General features: G+C 48.7%; 1 protein-coding gene across 4 annotated transcripts in view; it reads right to left on the reverse strand.

Moving 5' to 3' along the window:
• The window catches only part of LOC125626865 (acid-sensing ion channel 2), a 1,352,865-nt gene that overhangs the window by 405,563 nt on the left and 925,907 nt on the right, over positions 1–21,395 (reverse strand). The window contains exon 1 of one of the 4 annotated variants that reach the window (XM_048830387.2): positions 7,018–8,905. The exons of 2 other annotated variants lie outside the window; for them this stretch is intronic. In XM_048830387.2, coding sequence (XP_048686344.1) covers positions 7,018–7,624 — 607 coding nt within the window. In that variant the 5' untranslated portion in view covers positions 7,625–8,905. Of the gene's footprint in view, positions 1–7,017; positions 8,906–21,395 lie in introns of those variants that run through there. One more of the 4 variants, XM_048830386.2, reaches the window with a different exon arrangement.

Below are 21,395 nucleotides of genomic sequence, written 5' to 3' on the forward strand. Positions count from 1 at the left end.
CCTTTATTTGGGGGGATCTTAGATCAAGATGATGTAATTAGCTCTCCTCCTAAGTTTCAACATATGGGGTATATTAGCAGCTTTCTCATAAAAATCAATACACATGGGATGGGAGAACTACAATAAATATTCTTCAAATGAAAAAGGAGCTTTAGGGAATAAATCAAGTGATATAGAACATAGAATTGACAGAACAAAAACAATGGTCAGTACAGTCCAAGTATCTAGATATGTCCATTTGCTTCACAGCAACGTGAATACCACCTATAATTAAGATTGGCAGAATGTTTTGTTTTGAGGTTTTTTTTTTTTAATACTTTTAACAGATCATATCAATGTTTATTTTTAAGCATTTTTAAAACATATATGTTTATTGATTTACATTGTTATGGTTATATGAAATTCATAGATTCATAGGAATGTGGGGCTGGAAAGGAACCTTGAGAAGTCTTCAAGTCCAGTCCCCTGCACTGAGGCAGGACCAAATAAACCTACACCAGCCCTGACAGGGTTTGTCCAGTCTGTTCTTAAAAACCTCCAATAATAGGGATTCCACAACCTCCCTTGGAAGCCTGTTCCAGAGCTTAACTGTCTTTATAGTTAGAAAGTTTTTCCTAATATCTCATCTAAATCTCCCTTGCTCCAGGGTAAGCCCATTACTTCTTATTCTACCTCTTTATAAAAGCCCCTGAATCTATTGGAAGACTTATCAGATCCCCGTTTAGTCTTCTTATCTCAAGACTGAAAGTGCCCCCATTTTTTTTACACTTTTCCTCATAGGGCAGGTTTTCTAAACCATTTTTGTTACTGTCCTCTGGACTCTCTACAGTTTATCCACCTCTTTCCTAAAGTGTGCTACCCAGATCTGGACACTGTGCTCCAGCTTTCAGAGGAACAGCCGTGTTAGTCTGTATTCGCAAAAAGAAAAGGAGTACTTGTGGCACCTTAGAGACTAACCAATTTATTTGAGCATGAGCTTTCGAGCTCACGAAAGCTCATGCTCAAATAAATTGGTTAGTCTCTAAGGTGCCACAAGTACTCCTTTTCTTTTTGTGCTCCAGCTGAGGCCTTCACCAGTGCCGAGTAGAGCAGGACAATTACCTCATGTCTCTTACAGACAACACTTGTGTTAATACACCTCAAAATGATATTAGCCTTTTGTGCAACCGTATCACACTGTTGACTCTCATTCAATTTGTGATCCACTATAATCCCCAGAGTACTACCGCCTAGCCAGTCAGTCCTCATGTTGAAGCTGTGCATTTGATTTTTCCTTCCTAAACACAGTTATTTGCACTTGTCTTCAATTAATTTCATCTTGTTGATCTCAGACCAATTTTCCAATTTGTCAAGGTCGTTTTGAATGCTGTCCTCCAGAGTGCTTGCAACCCTCCCAGCTCGGTGTCATCCACAGTTTTATAAGTATACTCTCCATTCCATTATCCAAGTCATTAATGAGAATATTTAATAGTACCAGATCCAGGATTGACCCCTGTGGGATCCCACTAGATCCACCTTGCCACTCTGACACAAACCATTGATAACTACTCTGAGTACACCCACCTTACACTAATCTAGACCACATTTCCCTAGTTTGCTTATAAAAATGTCATAGAATCATAGAATATCAGGGTTGGAAGTGACCTCAGGAGGTCATCTAGTCCAACCCCCTGCTCAACGTAGGTCCAATCCCCAACTAAATCATCGTGTCATCTGGGACTCTCCCCAAAGCCTTATTAAAAAAATAAATAAATAAAATCAAGATTGATCACGTCTGCTGCTCCCACAGAACCATGAACCCTGCCAAAGAAGGAAATTATGATGGTTTGGCATGATTTTCCCTTGACCAACCCAGGCTGGCTATTCTTTATCACCTTTTTAACCTTTAGGTGCTTACACATTGATTGTATAATAATTTATTCCAGTAGAGTCACAGGCACAGAATTCAAGGCAACAAGGGGCCAGCAGATCATCTCATCTGACCTCCTGTACCTCACAGGCCGCCAGCACCCACACACTGAATCCAACAACAGAAATGAGACCAAAGTTTTACAAACCACAGCAGAATTGACTCTTCCGTGCTATAGGCAGAGAACAGGAGGGACGGAAGTGCATCAGTGCCCAAGGACAGGGAAATGATGAAGTGAGATATACCCAGATAATCATGGCAAGTGACCTGTACCCACATGCTGTGGAGGAAGGTGAAAAAAAACCCAAAGTCACTGACAATCTGACTTGGGGAAATTCCTCCCTGATCCCTTTCCAGGTATCAAAGATCAGCAGACTCATCTCTAATTCCACAGGTTTTCTCTATTATAGGTTTTATGTTTTGTTTTTTTCTTTCTATTTTTATCAATTTAAAAAGTCCCATTGCAGTAAAATTATGAAGGGGATCACAATTATTTAATGACTGTAGATGGTGAGATTCAAAACGTGAAAGCTTTATAACTGTTCAACACAAACTGTCAGAGTCATATATCAAAATAAGTATCCTGAAATCAAACATCAAATTCTCAAGCAGCATTTTTCTTACTTTGCCTGTCTGGAAATTTCTATGATCGTGGATGGAAATATCTTTTCATCGACTTGTGCGTGGGTGGTGAAATTGATATTTACCAACAAAAATCTAACCCCTTCAAGCTTATCTACGATACCTTAGTCCAGCTTTTCCATTGTATTATACTGGAGAGACTTCCTGCATGACTTCAGCTGAGTGATCAACTTATGTCCTAAAGTCCCCAACTCAGGACACCATTTAAGCGTGTGCTTAAAGTGCTGTCCTGAATAATGATGCTGTCCTGAATAAGGGCTAAAAAGCATAAGACTCAACAGCTTCTAAGACCCAGATCCTGCCAATGGATATGCCCAGACACAGCCATGGAAGTCAATTAGGCTCCTTACAGCCCTGAGCAGAACCATTTGTAGAACGTAACCCAGTTCCATTTTTATTCTGGATACCATAACTGGGGAAGCCAGGCCAGATTCTGCCTTTTCTTAACACCCATTCAAACACACTGATAATTTTTTCTCTTCTTTTATACTCTTGCGTATATTTGCTATTCACATATATATGTAATCATATTTTCATTAAACCACACTATCTCCCTCTACATCCTGCAGCAGTGAGTTCCACAAATTAGTTGTGCAATGCAGAAAAAATACTAAAAAAAACCCCAACCCCATATCTATTTTGAATTTGTTGTATATAATTTCAAATGTCTCCTCCCTCTTGCATTTTGGGATATGGTAAACAGGAGCACTCATGTTTTTTTTCCTTAGGCATCCAAGTAAGTATCTGAACTGCAAAATACCATGCTTACGTGTATACATCCAATATATGTTCAGCTGCTTTACCTGCTTTATTTCACATAGTTGTGCATAGCTCCAGCAACACTCTTTTGATTGCTTATTCATGCAATCACTTTTTCTAACTGCAGAAAAAGCAGATGCTTTGCATGACACACAGATTCACCTCAAAGCACTTTAATTTTGAACACGAGAACAAGTTCTGCCTGCCCAGCCCACCCCCAGCTCACACTGGAATCAATGATTCTATGAATGCAAGCTGCTTAGGTGGTATCTGAGAATAGAATCTGGAATCCCCAGAACGTCTCAAACCATAGAGTCGTGAATTCTCTTCCTGTGTGTTAACGATAACTCACAGTCAAGCATCAACAAGTCAGCTCAGGACTCAGCACTTTAGCTTGATTGGCCTGCCTAGCCGCAACATTGCAGCTACATCCAAGTGCTGATGCACAGCTCATTCCTCTGCTCCTACCCTCAAGAGGTGGATTTTGAATTCTCTGCCTTGCCAATATAAGCAGGAAGGATGGGGAAAAACATGTTCATTAGTCTTCTTTGGGAGTAAGAAACAGCTGCTGCAGTCTTTGGTAGCTGGGTGGTTAGCTGTAGCATCAAACAGAAGTCTGCATTTGATTCCTACACTGCTCTCCCTGGAATCTTCCCATGATATCAAGGAGAAACAGTGCTTGAGGCTTTGTGTTTCTCAGGATAACAGTGCCTACAAATCATCTCTTCCTTGCTCTCTAAGACTTTAATAAGAGTTCATTAAAACCTACAATCAGGTCTACTGCACTCGTAAATGAAGAAAAAATATGTAGGCTATAAAAGGGAGAGCGGCTCTTTTCAAAATGCAGGTTGAATTCCCATTTGCTTCCTCCTCACTGCTCCTTGCTTATCACTCATATGTTTCCCTCTACTGCCCTATAGGTGTGTGTTTATCTATGTCCTAAACAATTGCCAGCAAAGACCAGACCTCTCCCCTTGTTAGCAAAGGCACCTTTATTAGTAAGACAAAACTCTGCCACTTCTGCCCATAGATACAATAGCACATGCTAGCTCAACGGTACTGGGCTGATCAAAAGAGACCCATAGGGTGTCTTCCTTTCTCTCCCCTATCTTTACAGTTTAGCAGCCAGCCAGCCTCACATGACAAGTTTGAGAACACTGTTCCTTTTGATTTTAGGTATGCATCTCAAACGAGGCTTACAGGCTAGGGAACTGAATTAGTCTCCTGTGTGTAGCAGCAGCAGCAGCTAGAAGTAACAAATAGATCTCCCTAAAGACTCTCAGCATGCATGGCATTTAAATCACAACCTGCATCCTTCTCTCCTTGACATCACGATAGGACTGGAACAGCAGAGTATTCCAGTCAGTGGAGTAGGAAAGGGGCATTCAAAAAAGTCAAATGATAGCTGCTATTGATGAAGGCGCGTTCAATTAGCTTTCTCCCCAAGAGCAGCACCTTATTCCACAAATAATCCCAGAGAAATCAAAGGGATGGCTTGCACAGTAATGTTCTCCTCATGGTGAATAAGGAAAGCAGAATTGGCTCCTAAGCTTATTCTTCACTGCAGGGTTCACTTGCGTGTTGCCCCTAACTTGACTCCTGTCCACACACAAAAGCCCTGGACTCAAGTGCAGTGGAGCTTTTAACATGAGTTGCCTGGCCCATCAAGGAGGTAAGCTACAGCTCAAGTTAGCACAACCGATGAGCTGCTAACACAATCTCTCTTCACCAATGTTCTTTCACATGTGAGGAAGCTGAGTAGACACAGCGCTTACGTGGGGAGATTTTGCTTCCCCCGTTGGGGCTGGAGAGTTATGGAGACTCAGGGTATGCTGGGAGTCCTAGCCCCTCTGAGGAATAAAGTCACAGGAAGCACTGGAGGGGGTTGTCAGCGTGGGAGGACTTGAGTGGTTGTTTTTAAAGCAGAAGCCCTCATACAAGGAAGACTGCTCTGTTGGGAAACAGTGCTCTTTTATTTGGGGCTACCCTATATGAGGCTCTGTAGTCAAGTCGTGGGAGGAAGGGGAAATCAGAACTGTGGAGACAGGAGTGCTTTGTCCTTAAGTGCACACAGCACATTTTGTAGGCAGCCACCTGGGAGTGGAGTACTGGGGATTCCATGGGCACAGGATGGTTACAGAAACTCAGGGCCAAAGGGTAAGAGGGGAGGGTCTATAAACCTGATCTCCTCAGGATTGTTAACACAGTGATTAATCATTGTAGCGATTACTAACAAGTTTAGAAACATTGTGAAGCAGCCAATAGGACTTGGGCAGAGTGAACGGCAACCTAGAAAAGGCGGGAGGGACTGTTTTGTTCTATGACCTTGTGTGTGTGTTTTTACTTGCCCAATATGCCATCTTAAAACAAAACTGGTCTATGTTTCTGTTTTATCTGCACTTCCAAGGACAGTGCGCTCACATTTAACCCATCCAGGGCTGAACTGGGACCTGAACCCAGGTGTCTTGCACTGCAGGTCAGCCGTGCATTTCAAACTCTCACACAACCCCTCTCACAGTATAATTCTGCCCAGAGCTTTCTAGACCAATGTCATTTCACAGTGTTGCTTCCTCTTTGTCAAAATAATTACACCCATATGTGCCGCTATAGGTGCTGGAACTAGGGGGGCTGCCACACCCCTGGCTTGAAGTGGTTTCCATCATATACTGGGTTTACAATTCGGTTCAATTGTTCTCAACGTCCCCACTATACAAACTGTTCCAGCCCGCCTGTGCCCCTCTAATCCTGAGTTAGTTCCTTGTCTATTCCAGGCCCAGATCACTTGGCAAACTCACAGTAAAAACCCAGAATGAGCTGAATATTAATGCATTTCAGTTCTGATCACCAATACATGATTGCTTTATATAACAAAGCTGGCAGCCAGCATGTCCCTATTAACATCTGCAAAATCCTATTGGGAGGTGGCAATCCCTCAGCTAGAATTGTGGGATTTTGGCTCCAACCTCTCCCTCCCTCAAAAAAAATAAAATAAAATAAAACCACCATGTCACATACTTGAACTTTGAAAACAATCTAGTAGGCTCTGGATGTTTGACTGATATGGTCTGGATCATGATAGTTTTCAAAAGGCAACCTGTTCCAAGCTAGCCCTCTGACGTTCCCCCAAAAAGAGAGTGCAGGTGGGAACAATTGTCTTTCTCTTCTAGGAACAAGGGAGGGAGAAATCCACAATGGGTGAAATTCTGGCCCCACTGAAGTCAAAGAGTGTTTGTTGCCAGGATTTTCCCTTTGCTTGAGGCTGGGGGAAGGAACTAGGTCACAGCCCCGCTGCTTGGGGAGGAAGAAATCAAATACTAGCTGGCTTTGGCAATGGGGAATCAAGTGCTAAAACAGGGCCTTTATTCTGCCTTCAGCTTATCCGCACAACTCCCAGTTGGAGTTTTGCTAGTCAATGGGTGGCACTTACAGTCCCAGAGCCTCAGGCTGGGTAAGACTCATGGGAAGCAGGGGGAAAGAAAAGGACTCGATCCTGGGCCACGCTGGGCTGTGGGCTGGTCCCTCAGGAAGGCAACAACTACTGGGGAGAGCGGAGCTGACTTGGAGACAGGAGAGGGTGTGTGCGCTGGAGGAAAGGGGTGGGAAGAGGACAGTGAGGTCCTGATTTGGAGGAGAGAGTTGAGATGGGGGGGAGAGCTCAAGCTCTAAAGGAGGCGAGATCCTGCCCTGGCTGTCCCGGGCCCACTCACCGCAGAGAAGTTCTGGGGCCCGCACAACTCGCCGCGGTACTTGCAGGAAAGCAGCATGTCCTCCAGCTGGTGGCCCAGGCGGTCCATAAAGTCGGCGCTGATGCCCTCGTAGTGTCGGGGCGGCAGGAAGAGGCGGAAGTCGGCGAGCTTGGCGAACCACTGCAGACGCGCCTCGTCGCCGCGGAGCAGCTCGGTGAGCAGCGGGCGAGCAGTGCGGTTGGGCAGCAGCAGCCCCAACCAGTGGCCGGCGTAGTAGAGGTCTCCCTTGGAGAGGCGGGGGAAGCGCAGCGGGTTGTTGTTGCAGAGGGTGACGGCGGGGAAGGGCAGCTGGCGGCTCCACTCGGTGCGCACCTGGGTGTGCGAGGGGAAGGCGAGCCAGTGCAGCAGGCGGCTGGAGGACCAGGAAAGCAGCAAGCCCAGCGAGGTGCAGAAGGCCAGCACCCAGAGCGCCCGCCGCTGCAGCGCCGCCCGCCGGGAGCACATCTGCCGCAGCCCGTGCAGCCGGGGGCGCAGCAGCTGGGCCCGGCGCGCCCGGCGGCCCCGAGCCATGGGCGCTCCCCTCCGCTGCCGCAGGGCGATCGCGGCCGCGCAGCCGGGGCCCCAGCATTCAGTCAGGCCTCGGCCAGCAGCGGCCCCGAGCGGCTGGGGCAGCCGCCATGGGGAGCTGCCGGCGCCGGCAGAGGGGAACTCTCAGCCGGGCAGGAGCTTCGGCAGCGCAGCATGCCCGGCGCCGCCTCCCACCCCTGGGAGCTACCTGGGGCGGACAAGCCCCCGCCCGGGCACCCTCTGCCTCAGTCCCCGACCCCCTCTAGAGCCTCTTCTGCGGGCGCCCCTCTCCAGGGGCCCCGCTGAGCCCCCTCTCCCTGCCGGGGCGCCGGCGCTTGGACACTCGCTCTGCGGACACCTGCGCCGGGCACCGTCTTCTCCGGACTCCCACTGCGCTAACGCCCTTCCTCCACCCCCGAGCCGCCCCCCGGGGCTGGCGAGCTGCTGCTGCCCGGCGAGCCCGGTGTCGGCGCCCGCTGCGCTCCCCGCGGGAGACTCCTAGTCTCTAAGTGCGGCTGGCAGCTTGCGCCCGTCCCGCGCTCTCCAGGCTCCGCCTGCGCTGGGGGTCGCTCATGAGGCCATGCCTGGGGAAGGGTGGGCGGGGGCCGGTGCCCTCCCGCGGTCAGCGCCGGGGCTCAGCTGGGGTTTCCTCTCTGTGCTGGCCGAGACGCTCTGGAATCGCTCCCCGCTTCTGCCTGGTTCCGGCTCGGGATGCAGCTTCCTTCTTCCAGCAACGCGGCTGAAGAGGAGGAGGAGACGCCGCAGCGACGGTGGCAGGAGGGGGGCGAGTCTTTCTGCGGTTCAAATCCCCAGCCTGGGGCCGGGCGGCGGGATTCAGGCCGCCGGGCACAAGCTCCCTCCTCCGGCTCCCCGGGGCTCACGATTCCCCCAGCGAACGGCAGCCTCCGATCCCGGGCTGGGGGAGGTGGAAGCAGCAAGTTCCCCTCCCCGCGCCGGGTCTGAGCAGATCTGGGTGTCCGGGAGCTTCAGCAGTCCCCGAGGTGGGAAGAGGAGCGAGCCTGGACCCCTCCTTGGCACCCCTGATCGCGGTGCGCCCTGGAGAGGCAGCGGGGGCTCCTTGAGCGCAGCCTGCTACTGAGAACCAGGGCATGACGCGCCCGGCTCCAGCGAGGAGGGGAGTGAGTGGGGGCTGGTTTGCCTCCGGATGCGTATTAACCCTGCCCACCCTCCAGCCATTTGGGAAGGCGAACCCCTCGCCTGAGGAGCAACAGTCTGTGGGGAGGGCGAGGGCACCGATGTATTTTGTCTTCTGGATTCATGGATTGCTTTGGGGGGATCGAAGGAGTGTCACAACGATTGCACACAAGGGTTAGATTAGGCGGGTTTGCCGGGGGGCTATAACCAAGGGTTAATTGTTTGTTTTGGGGGGGGGCTCTTCATGAGCACTATAGAGGGGCGGTGTCCCTGGCCTCACTCCCCCTCAACGGGCAGTCCCACCTATCCTCCCCATCTCTCTCCATTTCCCTGGTTGATTCCTAGAAAGGAGAAGACAACAACATATAACTCAGCCCTCTTCAATTAGCTCAGGCCCCTGCATAGTGTCATTTACAATTACAACTCTGTCTCCCCCCCGCCCCCCCCCCCGAATTTTCTTTCTGGTTTGGAAGGTTCATTTGCACATCAGAACAAACAGACTAGGCTCCCCCTCTCTGCTTTGTTGCATTTTTGATAGCTCTGGCAATCATGTTGCCTACTTTAAGCCAGACTGTGTTCTCTCCTTCAACAGCCAAGGGGGGGGGGGGGGGGATCATTATATTCACAAGCAGAAACTAATAAAGGGAGGGCTTTAGATGCCAATTACAATGTTATGGGTTTTAAAAAAAATCTTTTGTATATTTCTATTTAAACTGAGAGATGAAAGGCTAATATCCATTACAAACAGCCACAATACTGCAAAGTTTAAAAATGGAGTGACATCAACTTTACTATTATTATTAATGTGTATCATGAGAGCACCTAGACTGGGGTGGGCAAACTTTTTGGCCCGAGGGCCACATCAGGGTTGTGAAACTGTATGGAGGGCCGGGTAGGGAAGGCTGTGCCCCCCAACCAGGAGGCTGTGCCTGCGCCCTGTTCACCCTTCCCACTCCCTGTCCCCTGACTGCCCCGACCGCTATCCACACCCCCACCCCCTGATAGGACCCCTGGGACTCCCACACCCTATCCAATGCCCCCATCCCCAACCACCCCAGAACCTCCGCCCCATCCAATGGCCCCCTGTCCCGTGACTGCCCCCCCGGACACCCCGCCCCTAACCATTCCCTATCCCCTGACTGCCCCTGGGACCCCCTCCCCTGCCACATGGGTGCATGCCACCTCTGCCCCCTTACCCTGCTGCTCGGAGCAGCAGGAGCTTGCAGCCCCGCTGCCCTCGCAACAGTGTGGCTGCAGGGGCCGGGGAGGGGCTGGGGAGGAGCCTCCTGGGTCAGGAGCTCAGGGGCTGGGCAGAACGGTCCCGCGGGCCCTACTTTGCCCACCTCTGACCTAGAGGCCCCAGTCAGGACTTACACGCAGAAGGTAGTTCCTTGCCCAAAGCTCTGGAGGATACAGGTTGTTGCAACACTTTAATAACTATATGCATGGTAGTATTATAGTATACATTGTATATTTAAATGTCGGGAAGTTACGTTAACTCATCCCACAGTTCTGTTCACCCATGCCAAGTTTCCCACAACATTTTGCAAAGCTGAAGTCAGCTTTGTCATTAAAAATAATAGGAAGCCTCTCAAAGCTAAGAGACATGAATGGTGTGTCCTAGCACAAGTTGGGATGTCCCTCTACATGGCTAGTTTGGAATGTGGGATCCAAAACAGCGATAATGAAAGGTACAAAACAGCAAGTTAAGGAACTGGAGGGTTGGCTCTTAGGTAAAAAGGCAAGGTGCTTTTTAACTTGTAAACAGCCATAAGCTAAATAGAGAGAGTTCTAGGGTTGTATCTTTGAAGCAAACCTGTTTGAGGTAGACATGCTGCGAGATAAGAATTGCTTCCTGGAAGGTATGTATGTCTTCATTTTGTATTGTGCTGTTTTGTCTTTAGCCAAACTCAGTCAAATGTGTGGTCTATTTGGTTCCTTGGACACTTTTAATAATGAACCACAAGTGTAGGCAGTCACTTGGCTATACATATTATACAACTACATGTTGATTAATAATATTTGTATAACACCTACGATGAGTTCACAGGGATTGTTTCACCTACTCTTCTGAAATGCAGCCACCTTTGGCACGTGAATTTGTCTGAACTGCCTTCATTTTTATTTATGATTTAAATGAGGAATAAATAATAGACATGTATAATATCAAACAATAGACTGCACTATCTGCCTTCGACCCAGTGTGACACTTTAGTCTAAATTCATTGTTCTTATGAGTTTTGTTTTATTTTGCATATTTTTACCCAATAGATGGAGCCATTATCGCCTTATATCTAGATCCTTTTGAGAGCGCTTTTTAGATGCGATAGACCAGCTATCGTGTGTAGTCCTGGGGATATTCTCATCTCCCATTAGGTACCATGAAAACTATGGCTGTGTTCCTGCAAACATTTACACACATACTCCACTTTACTCCCTTAAGGGTATGTCTACACTACGGAATAAGGTCGAATTTATAGAAGTCGTTTTTTTAGAAATCGGTTTTATATATTCGAGTGTGTGTGTCCCCACAGAAAATGCTCTAAGTGCATTAAGTGCATTAACTCGGCGGAGCGCTTCCACAGTACCGAGGCAAGCGTCGACTTCCGGAGCGTTGCACTGTGGGTAGCTATCCCACAGTTCCCGCAGTCTCCGCTGCCCATTGGAATTCTGGGTTGAGATCCCAATGCCTGATGGGGCTAAAACATTGTCGCGGGTGGTTCTGGGTACATATCGTCAGCCCCCCGTTCCCTCCCTCCCCCCGTGAAAGCAAGGGCAGACAATCATTTCGCGCCTTTTTTCCTGAGTTACCTGTGCAGACGCCATACCATGGCAAGCATGGAGCCCGCTCAGGTAACTGTCACCCTATGTCTCCTGGGTGCTGGCAGACGCGGTACGGCATTGCTACACAGTAGCAGCAACTCCTTGCCTTGTGGCAGCAGACGGTACAGTACGACTGGTAGCCGTCATCGTCATGTCTGAGGTGCTCCTGGTCGCCTCTGTGAGGTCGATCAGGAGCGCCTGGGCAGACATGGGCACAGGGACTAAATTTGGAGTGACTTGACCAGGTCATTCTCTTTAGTCCTGCAGTCAGTCCTATTGAACCGTCTTATGGTGAGCGGGCAGGCGATACGGACTGCTTGCAGTCGTACTGTACCATCTTCTGCCGAGCAGCCATGAGATGTGGATGGCATGCAGTCCTTCTGCACCGTCTGCTGCCAGCCAAAGATGTAAAAGATAGATGGAGTGGATCAAAACAAGAAATAGACCAGATTTGTTTTGTACTCATTTGCTTCCCCCCCTCCCCTGTCTAGGGGACTCATTCTTCTAGATCACACTGCAGTCACTTACAGAGAAGGTGCAGCGAGGTAAATCTAGCCATGTATCAATCAGAGGCCAGGCTAACCTTCTTGCTCCAATAAGGACAATAACTTAGGTGCACCATTTCTTATTGGAACCCTCCGTGAAGTCCTGCCTGAAATACTCCTTGATGTAAAGCCACCCCCTTTGTTGATTTTAGCTCCCTGAAGCCAACCCTGGAAGCGCCCCTCCCAGCGTCAGAGCAATGGCAAACAATCAGGCATCTGAGAGTGCTGTCCAGAGCAGTCACAATGGAGCACTCTGATGGGGCTAAAACATTGTCGCGGGTGGTACTGGGTACGTGTCGTCAGGCCCCCGTTCCCTCCCTCCCTCCGTGAAAGCAAGGGCAGACAATCATTTCACGCCTTTTTTCCTGAGTTACCTGTGCAGACGCCATACCACAGCAAGCATGGAGCCCGCTCAGGTAACCGTCACCCTATGTCTCCTGGGTGCTGGCAGACGCGGTACGGCTTTGCTGCACAGTAGCAGCAACCCATTGCCTTCTGGCAGCAGACGGTGCAATACGATTGGTAGTCGTCCTCGTCGTGTCCGAGGTGCTCCTGGCCGCGTCGGCTGGGAGTGCCTGGGCAGACATGGTCGCAGGGACTAAATTTGGAGTGACTTGACCAGGTCATTCTCTTTAGTCCTGCAGTCAGTCCTATTGAACCGTCTTATGGTGAGCGGGCAGGCGATACGGACTGCTAGCAGTCATACTGTACCATCTTCTGCCAGGCAGGCAAGAGATGGGGATGGCTAGCAGTCGTACTGTACCATCTTCTGCCGAGCAGCCATGAGATGTGGATGGCATGCAGTCCTTCTGCACCGTCTGCTGCCAGCCAAAGATGTAAAAGATAGATGGAGTGGATCAAAACAAGAAATAGACCAGATTTGTTTTGTACTCATTTGCCTCCTCCCCTGTCTAGGGGACTCATTCCTCTAGGTCACACTGCAGTCACTCACAGAGAAGGTGCAGCGAGGTAAATCTAGCCATGTATCAATCAGAGGCCAGGCTAACCTCCTTGTTCCAATAACAACGATAACTTAGGTGCACCATTTCTTATTGGAACCCTCCGTGCAGTCCTGCCTGAAATACTCCTTGATGTACAGGCACCCCCTTTGTTGATTTTAGCTCCCTGAAGCCAACCCTGTAAGCCGTGTCGTCAGTCGCCCCTCCCTCCGTCAGAGCAACGGCAGACAATCGTTCCGCGCCTTTTTTCTGTGCGGACGCCATACCACGGCAAGCACGGAGCCCGCTCAGCTCACTTTGGCAATTAGGAGCACATTAACCACCACACGCATTATTCAGCAGTATATGCAGCACCAGAACATGGCAACGCGATACCGGGCGAGGAGGCGACGTCAGCGCGGTCCCGTGAGTGATCAGGACATGGACACAGATTTCTCTGAAAGCATGGGCCCTGACAATGCATGCATCATGGTGCTAATGGGGCAGGTTCATGCTGTGGAACGCCGATTCTGGGCTCGGGAAACAAGCACAGACTGGTGGGACCGCATAGTGTTGCAGGTCTGGGACGATTCCCAGTGGCTGCGAAACTTTTGCATGCGTAGGGGCACTTTCATGGAACTTTGTGACTTGCTTTCCCCTGCCCTGAAGCACATGAATACCAAGATGAGAGCAGCCCTCACAGTTGAGAAGCGAGTGGCGATAGCCCTGTGGAAGCTTGCAACGCCAGACAGCTACCGGTCAGTTGGGAATCAATTTGGAGTGGGCAAATCTACTGTGGGGGCTGCTGTGATGCAAGTAGCCCACGCAATCAAAGATCTGCTGATATCAAGGGTAGTGACCCTGGGAAATGTGCAGGTCATAGTGGATGGCTTTGCTGCAATGGGATTCCCTAACTGTGGTGGGGCTATAGACGGAACCCATATCCCTATATTGGCACCGGAGCACCAAGCCGCCGAGTACATAAACCGCAAGGGGTACTTTTCGATAGTGCTGCAAGCTCTGGTGGATCACAAGGGACGTTTCACCAACATCAACGTGGGATGGCCGGGAAAGGTGCATGATGCTCGCATCTTCAGGAACTCTGGTCTGTTTCAAAAGCTGCAGGAAGGGACTTTATTCCCAGACCAGAAAATAACTGTTGGGGATGTTGAAATGCCTATATGTATCCTTGGGGACCCAGCCTACCCCTTAATGCCATGGCTCATGAAGCCATACACAGGCAGCCTGGACAGTGGTCAGGAGCTGTTCAACTACAGGCTGAGCAAGTGCAGAATGGTGGTAGAATGTGCATTTGGACGTTTAAAGGCGCGCTGGCGCAGTTTACTGACTCGCTTAGACCTCAGCGAAACCAATATTCCCACTGTTATTACTGCTTGCTGTGTGCTCCACAATATCTGTGAGAGTAAGGGGGAGACGTTTATGGCGGGGTGGGAGGTTGAGGCAAATCGCCTGGCTGCTGGTTACGCGCAGCCAGACACCAGGGCGGTTAGAAGAGCACAGGAGGGCGCGGTACGCATCAGAGAAGCATTGAAAACCAGTTTCATGACTGGCCAGGCTACGGTGTGAAAGTTCTGTTTGTTTCTCCTTGATGAACCCCCCCCCGCCCCTTGGTTCACTCTACTTCCCTGTAAGCTAACCACCCTCCCCTCCTCCCTTTAATCATTGCTTGCAGAACCAATAAAGTCATTGCTGCTTCACAGTCATGCATTCGTTATTCATTCATCACACAAATAGGGGGGTGACTACCAAGGTAGCCCAGGAGGGGTGGTGGAGGAGGGAAGGAAAATGCCACACAGCACTTTAAGCACAGCACTTTAAAAGTTTACAACTTTAAAATTTATTGAATGACAGCCTTCATTTTTTGGGGCAATCCTCTGTGGTGGAGTGGCTGGTTGGCCGGAGGCCCCCCCACCGCGTTCTTGGGCGTCTGGGTGTGGAGGCTATGGAACTTGGGGAGGAGGGCGGTTGGTTACAGAGGGGCTGCAGTGGCAGTCTGTGCTCCAGCTGCCTTTGCTGCAGCTCAACCATACACTGGAGCATACTGGTTTGGTCCTGCAGCAGCCTCAGCATTGAATCCTGCCTCCTCTCATCACGCTGCCGCCACCTTTGAGCTTCAGCCCTGTCTTCAGCCCGCCACTTACTCTCTTCAGCCCTCCACCTCTCCTCCCGGTCATTTTGTGCTTTCCTGCACTCTGACATTATTTGCCTCCACGCATTCGTCTGTGCTCTGTCAGTGTGGGAGGACAGCATGAGCTCGGAGAACATTTCATCGCGAGTGCGTTTTTTTTTTCTTTCTAAGCTTCACTAGCCTCTGGGAAGGAGAAGATCCTGTGATCATTGAAACACATGCAGCTGGTGGAGAAAAAAAAAGGGACAGCGGTATTTAAAAAGACACATTTTATAAAACAGTCGCTACACTCTTTCAGGGTAAACCTTGCTGTTAACATTACATACATAGCACATGTGCTTTCGTTACAAGGTCGCATTTTGCCTCCTCCCACCGCGTGAACGGATTTTGGTTGAATGCCAGCAAACATACACTGCAATGCTTTGTTCTACAGTGATTCCCGAGTACGTGTTACTGGCCTGGAGTGGTAAAGTGTCCTACCATGAAGGACGAAATAAGGCTGCCCTCCCCAGAAACCTTTTGCAAAGGCAGAACCGCAAATGCCAGGGCAAAGTAATCCTTTCACATGCTTGCTTTTAAACCATGTATAGCATTTTAAAAGGTACACTCACCAGAGGTCCCTTCTCCGCCTGCTGAGTCCAGGAGGCAGCCTTGGGTGGGTTCGGGGGGTACTGGCTCCAGGTCTACGGTGAGAAACAGTTCCTGGCTGTCGGGAAAACCGGTTTCTCCGCTTGCTTGCTGTGAGCTATCTACAGCCTCCTCATCATCATCTTCTTCGTCCCCAAAACCTACTTCCGTATTGCCTCCATCTCCATTGAAGGAGTCAAACAACACGGCTGGGGTAGTGGTGGCTGAACCCCCTAAAATGGCATGCAGCTCATCATAGAAGCGGCATGTTTGGGGCTCTGACCCAGAGCAGCTGTTCGCCTCTCTGGTTTTCTGGTAGGCTTGCCTCAGCTCCTTCAGTTTCACGCGGCACTGCTTCGGGTCCCTGTTATGGCCTCTGTCCTTCATGCCCTGGGAGATTTTCAGAAAGGTTTTGGCATTTTGAAAACTGGAACGGAGTTCTGATAGCACGGATTCCTCTCCCCAAACAGCGATCAGATCCCGTACCTCCCGTTCGGTCCATGCTGGAGCTCTTTTGCGATTCTGGGACTCCATCATGGTCACCTGTGCTGATGAGCTCTGCATGGTCACCTGCAGCTTGCCACGCTGGCCAAACAGGAAATGAGATTCAAAAGTTCGCGGTTCTTTTCCTGTCTACCTGGCCAGTGCATCTGAGTTGAGAGCGCTGTCCAGAGCGGTCAGAATGGAGCACTCTGGGATAGCTCCCGGAGGCCAATACCATCGAATTGTGTCCACAGTACCCCAAATTCGAGCCGGCAACGTCGATTTAAGCGCTAATCCACTTGTCAGGGGTGGAGTAAGGAAATCGATTTTAAGAGCCCTTTAAGTCGAAATAAAGGGCTTCATTGTGTGGACGGGTGCAGGTTTAAATCGATTTAACGCTGCTAAATTCGACCTAAAGTCCTAGTGTAGACCAGGGCTAAGATGCCTCCATTATCTTTGATGGGATGGCTCACATAAGTACAGTGGATTTGTGTTTGCAGGATTGGATCTTGAAGGTGCACACAGAATATACTATTTCACTGGCTAACAAACAGGTACTACAACAGTGCCAAACCACTTGTCACTCGGACATGAAGAGCCTGAGCCACAGCACACTAATGTGATCTGGGAGCCTTTGCAGACTTTCCAGTTGATCGGGAATACTCCCATTCACTTCTGGTGGCTTTAGAATAGATTCAAAGGGAAAAGGCCCAGATCCCCAAAGGCATTTTGGCTCCTAATGTCCAGTCATTTCAATGGAAGTTCAAAGCATAAATATCTCTGAGGCTCCGAGCCAAAAATCTGCTCTCGGAAATGAAGGGTGGATCACAACTCCCAGTATTCCGCGCTCCCTAATGACAGGTTACCTCATTGTATTTTCATTGTGCACCTGTTACGATTTGACGCAGTTGTAATGGGTGGCTAGACCCTGCTCTCTGTGGGAGTCAGTGAGAGTTTTGCCATTGGCTCAATGGGGGCATAAGTAATACACAAACAACTTTGTCATGAAGCAGTTAGGGTTGCTGCACCCAGCAAGCCTGACATGAACCCAGAAAAGCAAAGACATAACTAGTTATCTTACTGTCTTCTTCCACCCACAAGCATACACCTTACCATTGTCACACCTGTTACACCCCACAAGCCATGCCGCATTAGTATTATTTATTTCTATGGTGGTATGTTAAGGAGTCCCACTTATGGACCAGGATCCCACTGTGCTAGGTTCTGTACAAACACAACAAAAAGGTGCGCCCCCCCCCCTTTTGCCCTTCTCCATGTACCCCTTAACCAGATTATTTCCCCCACAAAACCAATAGTTGTGGATGGTTTTTAAGGCCTGGCTTGACAAAGCCCTGGCTGGGATGATTTAGTTGAGGCTAGTCCTGCTTTGAGCAGAGGATTGGACTAGACGAGCTCCTGAGGTCCCTTCCAACCCTAATCTTCTAGGATTTTATGTTTGGTGTAGTGGTTAGTTGTTTGGGGAGGGGGTAGCTTGGTAAAGGGTTAAGTTATAGGCAGTAATAGAAGACTGTCATGTAGTGCTAAAAAACTTTTTTAAACACCACCAAATGCACCAGATCTATCCAGGATCCAGCTCCTTGAGAGGTATAGCAGAGATAGATAACGGAATTTTTTTTTAAACAAGATAAAAGTCAACAGTGAAAAGTAGAATGGCCAAGGAAACATTTAAACTAAAGCGCAAATTCCTATTAAAACCTTCTGATGAGAAACCAAACCAAAACTATGCAGAAAATTCAAAAGGTATAAAAACTAACCCAGTGTGAAATTTTCACCGATTAGCTACCTACTTTTAGAGAAAACCAGGGACCTATGTCCACTTTCAAGCCTATTTTAGAATGCAGCCCTAACTATGGAGTCACTTAATAAGGGCCACATAAAGAATGGGCCTGGTTCTCATTTATATGGCCTGGGTAGTTTAAAGGGGCCTTATTGTGAATTAGAATCCAGAGCCTGATCCTGAAAATGTTACTCATTTGGCCACAATTAGGATAGGGGGCGCAGTTGAGCTAGGACAGCCGGTGTCAAGTGGACTGCCCCAGGGGTCGGTCCTGGGGCCGGTTTTGTTCAATATCTTCATAAATGATCTGGAGGATGGTGTGGATTGCACTCTCAGCAAATTTGCGGATGATACTAAACTGGGAGGAGTGGTAGATACGCTGGAGGGCAGGGATAGGATACAGAGGGACCTAGACAAATTGGAGGATTGGGCCAAAAGAAATCTGATAAGGTTCAATAAGGATAAGTGCAGGGTCCTGCACTTAGGACGGAAGAACCCAATGCACAGCTACAGACTAGGGACCGAATGGCTAGGCAGCAGTTCTGCGGAAAAGGACCTAGGGGTGACAGTGGACGAGAAGCTGGATATGAGTCAGCAGTGTGCCCTTGCTGCCAAGAAGGCCAATGGCATTTTGGGATGTATAAGTAGGGGCATAGCGAGCAGATCGAGGGACGTGATCGTCCCCCTCTATTCGACATTGGTGAGGCCTCATCTGGAGTACTGTGTCCAGTTTTGGGCCCCACACTACAAGAAGGATGTGGATAAATTGGAGAGAGTCCAGCGAAGGGCAACAAAAATGATTAGGGGTCTGGAACACATGACTTATGAGGAGAGGCTGAGGGAGCTGGGATTGTTTAGTCTGCAGATGTCATAAATATAAAGGGAAGGGTAAACCCCTTTGAAATCCTTCCTGGCCAGGGGAAAGCTCCTCTCACCTGTAAAGGGTTAAGAAGCTAAAGGTAACCTCGCTGGCACCTGACCAAAATGACCAATGAGGAGACAAGATACTTTCAAAAGCTGGGAGGAGGGAGAGAAACAAAGGGTCTGTGTCTGTCTGTATGCTGGGTCTTTGCCGGGGATAGACCAGGAATGGAATCTTAGAACTTTTAGTAAGTAATCTAGCTAGGTATGTGTTAGATTATGATTTCTTTAAATGGCTGAGAAAAGAATTGTGCTGAATAGAATAACTATTTCTGTCTGTGTATCTTTTTTGTAACTTAAGGTTTTGCCTAGAGGGGTTCTCTATGTTTTTGAATCTAATTACCCTGTAAGATATCTACCATCCTGATTTTACAGGGGGGATTTCTTTATTTCTATTTACTTCTATTTTTTATTAAAAGTCGTCTTGTAAAAAACTGAATGCTTTTTCATTGTTCTCAGATCCAAGGGTTCGGGTCTGTGGTCACCTATGCAAATTGGTGAGGCTTTTTATCCAACATTTCCCAGGAAAGGGGGGGGTGCAAGTGTTGGGAGGATTGTTCATTGTTCTTAAGATCCAAGGGTCTGGGTCTGTAGTCACCTAGGCAAATTGGTGAGGCTTTTTACCAAACCTTGTCCAGGAAGTGGGGTGCAAGGTTTTGGGAAGTATTTTGGGGGGAAGGACGCGTCCAAACAGCTCTTCCCCAGTAACCAGTATTAGTTTGGTGGTGGTAGCGGCCAGTCCAAGGACAACGGGTGGAATATTTTGTACCTTGGGGAAGTTTTGACCTAAGCTGGTAAAGATAAGTTTAGGAGGTTTTTCATGCAAGTCCCCACATCTGTACCCTAGAGTTCAGAGTGGGGGAGGAACCTTGACATGGTGGCATAGTGGTGGGATTAACCTGAAATCATTTTGAGATCCAGTTGAGATTTTTTGAACTAGAAATACAGATTTTAAAAAGGAAATTTTTTTTTCCTTTGGAAAGGAAGTCCAGAAAGCAGCTGAAACTGAAAGCAGCTTGGTTTTTCTCTGCTTTGTGGCCAAGCAGAGACAAAAGGGGATTATCTTTGTGAATTGCAGGTTTTCTTTGCCTGGAGGCAGGGTACTTAACTCCTGCAGGGAAATTCACAGTCTTCCAACCCAGAGTTTTTTTTTTTCTTTTCTTCCTAAAAGTAAATAGGGGGTGTGTGTTCTACCCATTTGCCTGGAGACAAAAGTGGCAGGGTTTTGTTTTTTTTAGGATTTTGATTTTTTTGTTTTACAAGGAGCACAGGTTTGAAAAGGAATTTTTTTTTCCTTTGGGCTGCTGGTAAGCAGGTTTCCAAGTAGTTGGAGGTTTTTTGCTTTGATTTGGGCCCAGAGCAGAGACAAGGGAATTGTCTTTTTCTGTAGGCTGACAATCACTATCAGAGAATAGGTATTCTATTCCAGCACAGGAAAATTTTACAGCCAAGTTTTGTTTGTTTATTTCTAAACCTTGGGTGTAAAGTTAGTTAAAAACAGAGAGGTTAGAATGACAAAATCCACGGCTCGACAAAAGCTGGAATTAGCCAGATTTCAGGCTGCGGAAAAACAAAGGGAACATGAAAGACAGATAGAACTCATGCGGCTGAAAATGGAAGCAAGGGACAAAGAAATGGAAGCAAGGGCCAAAGAACTGGAGGAGAAGGAAAAAGAGAGGAAGCATGTGGAGGAGGTGGAGAAGATAAAGGCTCAGCGGAATATCCCAACAAACCCTAGCAATCCTTCTCCAAGTACCACTTCCCATCCCAGAAAGTTCCCCACCTACAAGGCAGGTGATGCTACTGAGGCCTTCTTAGAAAACTTCGAAAGGGCCTGCCTTGGGTACAACATCTCTACTGACCAATACATGGTAGAGCTGAGGCCGCAGCTCAGTGGACCCTTAGCTGAGGTGGCAGCTGAAATGCCTAAAGAACACATGAACAAGTATGAACTGTTTAAATCCAAGGCGAGAGTCAGAATGGGGATAACACCCGAGCAGTCTCGTCGGAGGTTCAGAGCCCTAAGGTGGAAACCAGACATGTCATTTACCCGACATGCCTACCACATTGTGAAACATTGGGATGCCTGGATATCAGGAGCAAGTGTTGACTCTCCAGTAAATTTGCCCTTCCTAATGCAAATGGAACAATTCTTAGAGGGTGTTCCTGAGGAAATAGAAAGATACATCCTAGATGGGAAACCCAAAACTGTAATCGAGGCAGGAGAGATTGGAGCCAGATGGGTGGAGGTGGCAGAGAAGAAGAAAACTGGTCGCAGTTGGAGCGGAGACCAGAAGGGACCACCCCAGATCACACCCTATTACCGGGGGCCGCCCAAAGCCCCACCTACCTCCCAGAGAACCCTCCAGACCCCTTATCGTCCCACCACCCCG

This window comes from Caretta caretta, chromosome 27, assembly GCF_965140235.1.
Source record: "Caretta caretta isolate rCarCar2 chromosome 27, rCarCar1.hap1, whole genome shotgun sequence".
In the NCBI taxonomy this organism is placed as follows: domain Eukaryota; kingdom Metazoa; phylum Chordata; order Testudines; family Cheloniidae; genus Caretta; species Caretta caretta.